This window comes from Elaeis guineensis, chromosome 11 (genome assembly GCF_000442705.2).
Source record: "Elaeis guineensis isolate ETL-2024a chromosome 11, EG11, whole genome shotgun sequence".
NCBI classification, from domain to species: domain Eukaryota; kingdom Viridiplantae; phylum Streptophyta; class Magnoliopsida; order Arecales; family Arecaceae; genus Elaeis; species Elaeis guineensis.
The window spans coordinates 15,798,050-15,811,936 of NC_026003.2; the positions used below are offsets into that span (position 1 = coordinate 15,798,050).

The 13,887-nt window shown below is 33.7% G+C and overlaps 1 protein-coding gene across 1 annotated transcript in view; it reads left to right on the forward strand.

Moving 5' to 3' along the window:
- Positions 1–4,801, forward strand: part of LOC105061555 (protein STRICTOSIDINE SYNTHASE-LIKE 5) — an 82,785-nt gene extending 77,984 nt beyond the window's left edge. Inside the window, exon 2 of the mRNA XM_073245302.1 lies at positions 4,414–4,801. Within this exon, the coding sequence (XP_073101403.1) occupies positions 4,414–4,689 (276 nt within the window). The 3' untranslated portion in view covers positions 4,690–4,801. The remainder of the gene's footprint in view (positions 1–4,413) is intronic.
- The last annotated feature ends 9,086 nt before the right edge of the window (positions 4,802–13,887 follow it).

Genomic DNA, 13,887 nt, shown 5'->3' on the forward strand with positions numbered 1-13,887 from the left:
GCTCATCCAAGATGCATCGGGGGAAGGGTGGAGTTGTGTGGATGCCGAAGTCATGAGAGGATCCTCGACCATCCCTCTGGAGCTAGGCGAGAGCTTGCACTCATAGTCATCAAATCACCACTGTCATGAAAATATAGGTGTAGAATTCTTTGAAGAACTTGAAGATGAAGAATATGAAGGTGAACGCGGTCTCTTCCCCTTGTTGCTGTAGCGGTGAGAAGGAGAAAGAGACCATCATTATTGATGGGTGGCATGGTGGGAGTACTGGAAAGGTGGTGGCTCAACATAGTAAGAATGTCGAGCGAGTCGTCATTCCAGAGATGGGAAAGGAGATCATCGCAGGGTGCTGCGACTGTGCCTGGATGGTACTGTGCATGGTGCCGGCTCCTCCACCATCCGTTGCTGCTGTTGCTGCTACTGTGTTTGCTATTGTTGGAGGCTATGCACTGTCTCCGTCAGTATTTTCACTTGCTGCACTAGCACAGTGAATTGCTGAGCATCCACATTGACAATCGGATGTGAGGAACTAAGCTCTATCTATGGAGCTGGAGGTGGAAATCTTTTCGATGGGAAGATAGGCTAGTAGAGCCGATGGAGTTGTTTCACCCCCTACTTGGTGTGCTAATCTATTGAGGCTAATCCCCATGTACGACTAACTCCGGTGAAGAGCGACCTACAAAACAAGTCCACTAGCTGGAATTGTGTTCGGTAGAGAACATCTAATGCCTAAGATAGTGGGGAGCGGTGAACAGGATATTGAAAGTAGAATTTGATTGAGTTTCGCTCAGTAATTATCCTTACCACTGTTGTTCCCTTACCTCCCCTTTAAAAGCGATTCGAAAATAACTGTTGAGTACATGGGATCCCGCTTTTTATGGCACTACAGGATAGTTAACCATATTATCAAATCATAATCATAGAGTTAGTAGATAGTTTATGCCTATTAATGGTCATGGCATGCAGTTGTAACCCATGATTGTGGTATCGTGACTATAGATTAGACAGTCGGTCATGTCAATCGGACATGTCAGTCGACCATGGCAGTCGGCCATGGCAGTCGGCCATGATGATGCTGCTTCAGCCATGATGGTTAATCGGTCATGATGGTCGGCCATTCTTTTAATATCAATTGAGGTCAGTAGCTATTCATTAACTTCTAGTTGAGGATGGGTCATACATCGAGGTGATGTTGGTGGTTGTCTGAAGATGTTGATAACTGAGGAGGTGTCGGTGGTCAGTAGTGAAGATTGAAAATCGATGGCAGTGGCAAATCCCCAATGAGGGGTCGGTAACTGCCTAAAGGCATTGGCGATCGACCAATGTAGGCTATCAAGATGTTGGTGGCCCATGAGGAAAGTCTTTATCCGAGGAGGGTTCAGATGACACTAGAGTGGATTCGATTAAATAACTACAGGTTCTTAGAAACATCCGCCCATACATGTCGATGTCAAAGATCTTGGCTCCTCTTACTCCCTTCCTATTTTCGAAGTTGTAAGGCCAATCTTGTCAGTTATGCACTCTAGACAGTACCACACGATTCAGGTATAAATGCTTTGCTTAGCCCTATGCATCTTGAATGGTCTGCTGAGGGGCATCCGTCACAACAAATCAAAGTCCCATCCATTCTACAAAGCCTGCATCCATCATTATTTTTATTTGGAGCAGCATCTGATACATCCAAATATGGTTCTGCTTCAACTTTAGAGCTTGGAATTTGTATGTTTGGTTCGACAGACTTTTGCAAAGCTTTTGTGCTCTGGCAAGCTGAAGTCTTGGAATATCTGGGATGCAGCCACCTTGGCTTGCTCTGGAGCAATGTAGACACCTATGCCATATTCTATCTCTTCTTCCATATTTTCTTGTGTTTCTAGTTCCGTTCTTAGCTCTGCAGAATCTATAACATCTGTTGTCGATGTGGAATTGAGAGAACCGATCTTGAATCGGATAGCCAATATCGAATCAAGGGGAGCAGATCCGATTGTCTCAATAGTGATTATGAAATGAATCCTAATTTACGACACATGAATATTAGAGTGTCCTCTGTTTTATGTGAAGTGCCACGATCATTACTTGATTTTGTTAAGAAGTGGGCAAAGTTGGTTAGGTCATAATCCTTAGGCCACCCTCTACTACATGACCAGTTTTTGTGACAAATGATCAAGGGATAGCTAGGTGTTGTCTATGAATGACTTGGTATAATATGAACTAACATAGAGTGACAAACGAGCAATGATTTTAGTAGGTCATTGTTTACAAGCTAACCTACAACATAACCTTATTGTAGCGACAGATGAATATGGTTATTTGGGATTAAAGAGTCTTGTAGTAGTAATCTAATACAATGGCAGCCAATCAAAGTAATAATGAGATCGGAGAAAGTACATATTTTTTTCAACAAAGTAACTATACAGAAGAAGAAAATTAAATTTGCTACTTTAAATGCTAACTTTGACTAGAAGGATCAGACAACTAGTGGATATAATGACACATAGAAAAATAAATATTGATTGCTTATACAAAACTAAATCAAGAGGTTATGAATCTAGAATTTGGGGGATGATTACAAACTATGATATATGTATAAGTTAGGATAATAGAGAATAGAAATGGTGGAGGAATAGTAGTGGAAAATAAAATGTAGCATAAAGTAATTAATGTAGAAAGGATATTGATAAAATATTAGCTATTCAATAAGATTTAGATGAAAAGATATTTTATTTACTTAATACTTATGCACCACAAGTATGCTGAGAGGGGATGTTTAAACAATTGGTTTGGCAAGAAACAAATAGATCGATACAAGATATTCTTGAAGGAGAAAAGATACTTGCACTTGCAGGTGATGATTTAAATAGAATCAAGCATTTAATAACCTGTAAGAGTGGATCAAATCTGATACAAATAGATTAGAACATGAGAAAGATCAGTAAGGAAAAATAATAAAGAGGGGGAGAGTTCAACTACATAATATAAGTTACAGACCTTACTATTATACACGAAGGGCAAGAAGGAAGAAAAAAATTAATAAATATCTAAAAATAAGAAGGTGAATATCAAAAGAGAAAAGTTATATCTTTAAGAAGAATTTACTAAATAAAAAAATAATTTAATAACTAAATCAAATAAAATATGAGACCAAATGGTGAATTATATTAAGAGAGAAGGTAAAGATATTCTAGGAGAGTCAAAAAGAAAAAGAAATACAAATAATGGAACTTAGCAATGGAATAATAAGGTATAAGAATAGATTAGAATAAAATATTTTTTTTAAAATAATAGTAAGAATAAATAATAGAGAGGATTTTACAAATTTAAGAAGGCTTTAAAACATGCGATATCTTATGAAAGTTAACCCAATAAATGCATCTGCTAATATCATTTATTTTGAAAAAATTTAAGTACACATAACCATTAGTACAATAATATGTGTCTTCAATCACATCATTGAAAATGGTTCTTTTGAGAACACCAGGATGCACTTGAAAATATTTGAATATACAAATGTTAAAAAATTTATTACCATCCTTTCAATACCGGTTGGTACGTAACTAACTATGATAATTGTTGGCCATGGGTTCACTTAGTAATGCCTTCTAGCATAAAAAGTAAAATATGTATTATAATAATTCTTCTAATGATACGCGATTTAACAATTGATTATTTTATTTATTTTAATTTATGAGATCTGCTATAAAGAAGAGTGCACTGCATTTCATCGTCTTCGATGTTAGAGTGAGTGAAACTCTTCTAATGATATGTGACTTAAAAATTGATTATTTTATTTATTTAATTTATGAGATCTATTAGAAGTAGGACTGCACTGTATTTCATCGTCTTTAATGTTAGAGTGAGTGAAACTAGTATATTACTGCATACACTAAGTTGTAGAAACTAAAAATAAATGAGTCTGGATTACATGTACATTATAAAATTTGATTAGAAGTTTGTCATTATAATTTTATCAAGTATTGGGAAGCAGTATTATAATATAAGGTCCTAATTTCTTATGTTGTGGTAATAGGTCATGATATTATTTTCAATTATAAAAACAGCAATTGTGAGATTGAAAATATAATTGATTTCTAAATTCAGCTATATTGAATTGGCATAGCCATCAGAACCTTTTTCCCTGTCATTTTAAATGAACTATGTTATTATTGTTATTGCATATTTCATAATGTAGAAGAAGATGCAAAAGATATCATATTCAAGGGGACAAAAAGGGAATGACTGAGAATTTTATAGAGAATTTGCCAGGCTATCCTGATAACATTCGGTACGGTGGTGAAGGCCATTATTGGATTACACTATCATCGGTATACTAATTATCATTTTTATTTTCTTTACACTTCTAATTTCTTAAGTTATGCATAGTTTATAAATATTTGACAATTGTATTCTTTTCTTTTGTAGGGAAGAACTATTTCATGGGATATATTATTCAAGTTTCCCTTTGCAAGAAAAATGGCCAGGATCTTAGAAAAGTTCGTAAAACCTTCATACTTGTTGCAAGATTCTGGAATTCTTAGTGTGACTCTCCAAAGGCAACCACTCACCATTTATTCAGGTCGGCGTTTGATTTTTGTGACTTGTGGGCTTAATGTTGGAAAGAATCTTTATTATGGTTCACTCTACGCTTCCTATATTAGTAAGATTGATTTTACTCAATATGGATCAGATGCTATGTAAACATGGGACCACAATATCAATTGAGCTTTATGCTCATGGGTGGAAAGGGATTTTGAATTTATGTATTGGTCCTCATGGTTTGAATCCTAAGAAACTTTGCTTATCCTTTTAATAGTTAGCTGCAAGTGTTATTCCATGCCTTTTTCTCCTCCTGAGAATTGTTTACTAACATGGACAAAGAATGAAGTCTAAAATAAAAGATCTATGAAAGGTTTCTAAAATCTATAGTAGATCTTTTGCCTTAGCGTTATAGATATATATTTTTTAGTTTTTTGGTAGTTTTAACAATCTATGAACTATACTCTTCCTCAAAGCTAGCATAACCATATATGGGTGATGCCATGTTTATGAAAAATGTGAGGAATTAAATATAATGTTCCCTCATTATACTTGAAGTTATCTAACTGAATAAACCATAAATGAAAGAAACCCCATCAAATAAAGAATTGCATTACCCATAAAGTATGAGAGTGACTAAGAAAAGTCCATTAAGGTCGAGGATGACTTACCAACTACCTAGAGTAAAATACAAGATAAACAATGACTCAGATTAAAGGAAACAAAAGGCTAGGGTTCTACAAGAAAAGTATTGAGTCATGCTAAAGGTGAAAATCATAATAATCTTAAGATGAACTTAAGTCAAGTGATCATCAAAGTATTGATCTCAATATAGAAAGTTTATGGATAAGGTTCTTGTAGTAATAAAAATTTTGATGCATATACTATAAGAAAACTGACTACTAGCGATGGTTAATTATCATCGTTAAAAATCTAATGAAAATACTTAGTCGCTAATTACTATGATTAGTGATGGTAAAATTATCATCGCTAATAATTGTTATTAACGACGGCATATCACTAATAATTTTTTTATTTTTTAATTAAAATTTAAAAAAAATATTAGCAATGGCTTAGCTATCACTAATAGTTTTTTATTTTTTTAATTAAAATTTAAAAAAAACTATTAGCAACGATAGCATCATCACTAATGCCGTCACTAATAATTTTTATTTATTTTAAGTAATTTTATAATTAAATATTTTAAAATATATTTTATAATTATTTTTTAAAATTTATTATAAATAAAATAATAATTATTTAATATAATTATAAATAAAAAATTAATTATATTATATAAAAAATATAAAGTATATAATTTTACAAATCTACTTTGTAAGTTTAAAAATTACATACATATAAAAAAAATAAGTAGCATATAGATGTAGCATCTGCATAAGTGAGTATCTTAACAAATTGAAATCTAAAAAATAGGTATAAGAAGAAAATATACTAGAAAAATTATGTATAGGCATGCAATCAAGATAATAAAATAGCACTGAGTGACATAAATCAATTAGGATGATTATTAAAACTATAACATATTTTTAATATGTAAAAGAAAAACAAGCAAATCATTAGATGCTAGCATTAATAGAGATGAAGATTTTAATGACTTGCTAGCTCATGCATGCTTTTGATGTAATAAATAAAAATAAAAAAATAAAAGATAACATATATATAAATTGATGCTCAACACATCATAACTAATTGTTCTACATCATCCAATGTTAATGCCTAAAATTAATAAAACATGATGTTAACATGAATATATGAAGAGTAAAGTTTATCCTTTCTGAGGTCATCAGGAACGGTATGGATAACAATTTCCCTTCCAATAATGAAATTTGGTCTACTAAGAGGAATCTAAAAGAAAATAAATATGGAAGAGTTTAAAAGGTAGAAAAAATAATATTTCATTAAAAATATATTAAACACAAGAAAAAAGTAAATAATCTACTTGTTAACAATGCTAAAATTAAGTCTCTGAAACATCAAATCAAAACCACATAAACATCTAGTATTTCAGCAACCAGCTATGCATAATGCTTCAGTAAATCTGCTCAAGCATAAGTAAAACATCACTTTTAATATCAAATTATCATTTTTAAATATTATAAAAATAATAATACTGCATCATAAAGTGGCCATGACAAATAGATCATATCATCTTCACCAGCAGTCACATTTTCAAGATCACCAGCATGGTGGTTTTCATCTTCAGGTGCCTAATGTTCTTTTTCAGTAGGATTAAAATGTGGCCCTACATTTAAAAAGAACATTAGAATAGCCCACAAATTAAGTACTTCAATCACAGGCAATATTGAATCTCAAAATAAGAGCTCACTATTAGTAGACATTCAACCATTGGTAGTGTCACCAAGAGTGTAAACATAGAATCTATTAAGTTTTTGAGCCTAGAGATATTTGCAATTATCTTAATAGGATCGCGATCGGGGCTCAGAGAGGTGGGAGGCGGTCGGGGGCTCCAAGAGGTGGGAGGCTGCTGGGGGCTTGCGACCGAGGGCTCGGAGAGGTGGGAGGCGGTCGGGGGCTCGAAGAGATGGTGGGGTGCTCACAGTCAGGGGCTCAGAGAGGTGGGAGGTGGCTGGGGTCTCATGATTGAAGACTTGAAGAGGTGGGAGGTAGTCAGGGACTCATGGCCAGGGGCTTGGAGAGGTGGGAGGTGATCAAGGGCTCGAAGAGATAGCCAAGTGCTTGCGGCCAGGGGCTCAAGGAGGTGGGAGGCTGCTAAGGGCTCATGGTCGGGCCTTGGGGAGATGAAAGATAGCTGAGGACTTGGGGTTTGGGTAGGTGGCTGGGGGCTCGGGGAGGCAGGAGGAGACTGGGGGGTGGATTCAATAAGGAGAGGCCATGGAGGGCCCGAACCAGCAAAGGAGAGGTGGCGAGGGGCCCGATTCGGCCAGGGGATGGGTAGGAGGTCGATCCGACAAGGTGAGGTGATGGAGGCCGATCTAACAAGGGGAGTGGCAGGGGGGCTTGATGCGATAGGGGGAGAGGGGTCGATGCGGCAAGGGGAGACGATGGGGGGTCGATCCGGTAAGGAGAGCAGCATGAGGGGAAGGGGGAGGTGGTTAATGGCCTAATATGGTAAGGGGAGGTGGTGGGGGGCCGATTCAGCAAGGGGAGGTGGCGCAAGGCTGATTCGATAAGGGGAGTAGCGGGGGGAGAAGGAGGAGGTGGTCGACAGTAGGGGGAGAGCTCGGAGAAGATGATATGCATGCGGAGGAGGGTGGGGGAAAATCAGGGCGTGTGGGGAAGTGGGATGGGGGAAAATGAGGGTGCACAAGGAAGATAATGGGCTAGAAAGGGGAAGTTATTAGCGACGGCTAAACATCGTTGCTAATAATAAAAAAGACCATCGCTAATAATCATAAGCCAAATAATAAAAAAATCCATCACAATTTTTTTTTGAATATGATATAATTTTAAAATTTAAAGTCCATCTTCACCGCTCATTATCTAATAATTATTATTAAAGTATTATCACAAAAGATCATCTCAATTCGGTAGCCTTAGCTATGTCGATCAATAAAATTTAATTTCGACGGTCATGAATGATCGCATGATGATCTGATAGATAGAGATCATTGATTGATTCAAAAATTGACAATGATGATTTCGATGATATTTATAGTATACTATCCAAATTTTACTTCAATCAGACATCATTATCATGGTTAATTTAGTATACGATGATTTCAGCTGTTAAATGAAAAATGAATGATCAAAAGGCCAAATGACGATTGATTAAGATAATTTTTTAGATAAATAATCTTTACTATTATTTTAATTATTTATACGATGGTGATCATAAAATCCAAACCGTGTATATATGAACCATTCACATTAAGCAGATCTTATAAAAGCACAAGTATTATTACTTAAGAGATGTTTGGTGCATTACATAGGTAATGTTGCTATGGTAGTGTGATTGTAGAGAAAATATGATTACCTAATAAAATTACAGAGAATTCTATATTGCATTATTTGATATGTGCAATAATATTATTATAAAATTATAGAAAATCTTATATTGCAGTGTTTGATATACAATTTAGATTACATGAAATAAAAGGTAATTGTTCCAAAGTACCTCCATTTTTGCTTATTGATTATTATCTATTTTCTAGAGGAACAACTTAATTTTGAAACCAACTATTTTTCATGACATCACCCATTATATATTTTTTTTCTATTTTTACCAATTGGGACTATCCATAATTTATTTTGATGGGGATATTTTAGTCCTGAAGTTATCTTGTTGTAAAATTACAGGATTGTCAGATTACATGTAATCATATAGGCACATCCCCTTAGGCAATCAGATTACCTCTTTTTGAGGTAATACTGCATTACACGTAATGCAACATTATTTATGAAAGTAACAAAATAAATAGTGTAATCTGATTATCGATTACAAAATTACATGTAATCCTGTCAGGATTATATGCTACCAAATGCCCCTTAAGGACTCTGAGAATGAGTATCAAGAGACATATAGTTTTGAATCGTTTATATATGTGCAGTTTAAATTTTACGATCATTACCGTACAAATGATCAAAATAGTAGTAAAGATCATTTATCTAAAAAATTATCTTATAATCAGATGTCATTTGACCTTTTGATCATTCATTTTTTATTTAACAGTCTAAATCATTTCATGCTAAATTGATCATGATAATGATATTCGATTGAAAAAAAAAATTAATAGTATGCTACAAATATCACAGAGATTATCGTTATAAGTTTTTGGATCCATCGATGGTCTCTATCTATCAAATGATCACGCAGTCATTCGTGGCTGTCGAAATTAAATTTTATTGATTGACATAGCTAAGGCTATCAGATCGAGACAATCTTTTGTGATGATATTCTAATGATAATTATTTAGATAATGAATAGTAAAGATAAATTTTAAATTTTAAAATTATAATATTTAAAAAAAATAAAAAAATTATAGATTATTAGCGACGGCAAATGCGGTCACTAATACGCTTCCGACTGTCGCTGATAAGTTTAATAATACTATTGCTAATATTATTGAAATCTTTAGCTACTAATTTTACTTTATATTTATTTATACTCATCTTTTTTAAAAATTATTTCTTCGGCACCTATTTACTTCCTAATATTTTAATATTTAGTGGTAAGTTTGTTAAAATCCAAGTATTCTTATCTTTAATGGATTTATCTCATCATCATCATCTCTTTCCACTTATTAGTATCAGGATGTGACATAGCTATTAGATGTGTGCCCTAAAAGTCAATTGTTGACTGACGCATATTATATTTTTAGGGTATAAATTTGTACCTATAAATTTTATTCATTAATAAAATAGATAGTTTTTATTTTAATCATATTTTATGTATCCATGATTCATCCAAAAGATTAACAGATGATAATATATATTCTTAAAGTATTAAAAATTTGAGATATATATTATTGATGGTTAATTCCTAAAGGCTCTCGATTAAGGGATCATCATGGAGGATGATGATAGATCCAATTAGATCGGTGCATGGATCACTTTTCTTTCAGATAGATATATCTTGAGTCTACAGTATGGAGACATTGAAGTGAAAGTGCAGGTGGTTGTTAGAGAATAACTTACATTGAATGTGACCGACATGAGAAATCACTTGGATGTCTACTCACTCGTCAATAGTTTGCTCGATGCTGCAGTGGTGTGAGGGATCTTTTGACCTACGGTGCCTCGACTATTCACAGTAAGGCTATTATAGTTTGACTACACATAAATTTGATCTCTAGCTATTCGAATTCTTATGGTGTATGTTAGCTATAGTAGGTTCAGATTTACTGTTAGGAGTAGAATGTACCTAGATGAAATCTATCGATCTTGATAGAAAAGGAGTAGTCCTATACAATTTACAAGACTGAGTTCAAAAAATCTTCAACCGAAGTAAGTGTGAATATTAGCAAAGAATTTTCATTGAAATTCACAAATGAACTCGAATTGAGCCAATCTTGTATACGACTGACGTTGGGATTTGATGAATTTTTCATGACCTCCATCGAGTCAGAACTCACGATAGAAGGACTGAATCATATGATAACTATACCTAAAGATTCAATATTTTAATTCTACTGGATTGTCAGTACATACTACTAGATGTCACTAGTAGATTATGAGATTCATCGAGCATCATCTTGATGATCGATGATCCTTGATAGATAGGATTAGAATTGTACTAACCTATTGAAAGAAATTTTCATGGTATTATGATAGAAATCATAGTATATCTCACTATCAGATAGAATAGAACCTATGAGGTCACACATAATAAAAATTTTTGATTGATCAGATGATTGATTTATGATTATGATTCATAATTAGATCTAAGTATCAATATGATTAATGAATGATCTAATAAAAATATTATAATAAAGCAATTCATTAAGAGTTAGTGAGTTGTAGGAGAATTAATGAGCAATTTGATTGCTATTTAGCTCAATCTAATTGAGCAATGAGATTTAGATCAAGTCTAATTGAATTAGATTTGATTAGATCAAGCCTAATTAAGTTATGAGATAACTCAATTGCAAGGGAGATTAATTTTTGATTTGATTGAGATTTAGGTGCAACTAATTTTCTAATTGGATTTAGATCTAATTGGATTTCTAGTTAGACTAGAATTTTTTTTCTTGGATGCAACCAAATTTTTAATTAGTTAAAAATTAATTAACTATCTAAAATGAGAGTCCCAATGATTGAGACTCTCTCTCTAGCACTGCCCTCATGCTGCACGGCCATGAAGCTGCATCTTGTTCCATGCACTCCATTATTTTTAGCATTAGAAAACCCATGCCAAGCCCTCTACATGCCCTCCTTTCTCCATGCCATAGGGATAGGATAAGTTTGATTTGAATTCAAACTCCTTATCAAATAAGGATTGAACTTATCTTAGTTAGGTTTGACCTAATTTTTTTTGGATGCCAATTAAAAGGAGGAGAGAAAGGGGGCGTGGCATATGTGAGGCTATCTGATTTTTACCATGAAAAAGAAGAGGAGCATGGGATTTTGTCTTGGGCATCTCCTATCACTTTGGCATGTGGGATTTTATGAAGAGAGAAAAAGAAAGAGAGAAAGAGTTTCTCATAGTCTTCTTCTTCCATCTCTTCTTCTTCCTCATCTTCTTCATCTCTGAGAAGGTCTGAGAGGTCTTTGATCAGATCAAAGCCTCGTATGGATATTTATAGAGATCAAACACTTGTGTAGCTCAAAAAATCTAGATGTCCACGATCATCGACTGTGGTGTAGATCTACCCGTGCAAAGGTATGAAAATCGGATCTCCACTTGATTATATTTTAGAATTAGATTTCAGATGTATGATCATATTAGTATCGTAGATCCATTTTAGGTGATTTATAGATTAGATCTAATGCATGCTTAGATTAAAAATATTTTAATCTATATTTGTTTCTGCTACAAAAATAAAAATTCTAAAACTATATGCATCAAATCATCTAAATCCAATAGTGGTATTAGTGCCACGATTCTAATATGAACATGATTGCATATGATCTAAAATCTAATTTATAAAAATTAGATCTAAAATTAATTAATTAATTAGATATCATTCTGATATAAGATTATCCTGACATAATTCAGTTATGCTGAAAGATTATCCTAAAACGATATAGAACATTAAAACTTGTTAGATCTAAGATTTCTGCATTACATATGATATAATTATGTATTTGTTTCAGATCTGAAATTTATTTTAGATCAGAAATAAATTTATTTTCTTTCAGATCTAAAATTAGATTCAGATTTGAAGGTGTCTTGTGCTATTTCATTCGGATCTGAAATCCATTTTGAATATGAATTTAGATCTAAATTTTTATGTCAAGATCTAAAATTTCTATGATTTGGGTTCATGGGTAGACCAATTTGGATTTCTAATTTGATTAGAGTCCTTGAGTTCTTGATTGGCACATATTGGGCTAAATCAAGATGGACAATTGATTTAATCAAATTAAGAAGTTGATTGTGATTAGGTTGAGTCTGCTCGAGATCGAATCAATAGTTGTAGGATCAAATCGATTAACTTGCATGTGTTAAAAAATCTGGACCCATAATCTAGTCTTGGCTCATTGGCTCGAGCCTCAATCACTTAGGTAATCCAATTTGATATTGGTCAAGATTAGTTAGTGTCTAAGGCAAATAATTGAGCGATGGTTATTTAATTAGGACCGTTGCCTCCGACAGCAGTGAGCCTTCCACCAATCTCTCACTTATCTAGCCAACTATGATCAGTTTTGAATTTAGATGCCTGGTGATTTGAGCTATGCCCATGCCCTAATTAATTTAAAATTTGTATGAGATATAAATGGTTAAAAGAGATCTAAATAAATTTTCTCACATATATTAAGTCTAGTGGTCTTTCACCATTGTAGAGATGAGGGTGTCTTCCTGACATTGATTATTCTCGATTGGTCATAGTGATTTAGTTACATCAAAAATATACAACCACTCTATTAGTATTAGATGCTCTAGGATAGAGATGAGCTTGGGTCTAATAACTATTAGGTAAGGGATTCAATGATGGCTTTGCACCCGATAGTAAATAGTAGGTCTGATTTAACTAAGAAATATGGTCAATAACTGTTAGATAAGGCCATAGAATTTAGAAATCGATGTCGTTGTATCTTACTTAGTAAAATAATAGACAAAGTATTGTCTGCTCATTGGTTTGTGTATTATCAATAATTGTTAGGTGAGGTGCGAGTAGATTAGTAGGATCACAGTACCCACTTGAAACATCTATCACATAAGAGTTTTCATTTCTCCACTCGAGGAGTGTGAGAAACTCGATGAAACAGTGGGAGTTGTGTTTATTTTTAAAATTTTAAAAATAAATTAAAATTAAGTACAAACATCTCATTAGAAAATTTTACTCTTTACAGTTAATCATGCCATCTTCCAACCCACTAGCTCGTATCCTAGACACCAACTAGTTAACCAAAACTAACTATAAGGACTGGCTCAAGAATCTGAGAATAGTTTTAAGTTATGAGAAGTTGACTTATGTTCTCGATAAAAAAATCTCTGTTTTACTGATTCGTCCATCCTCTGATCAATGAGCTGTACTTAAGAAATAGATGCATGATGATTATTGGGTTAGGTGCTACATCTTGCGTCTATGTCTAATGAACTATAGTGCTAGCATAATGATATGAAGACTGTCAAGGTTATGCTTACTCACTTGTAAGAGTTGTATGGTGAGCAGAGTCGTACAGCTTACTTTGAGATCTCTAGAAGACTCTTTAGAGCGAAGATGCATGATGGACAATTAGTCTACGATCATTATT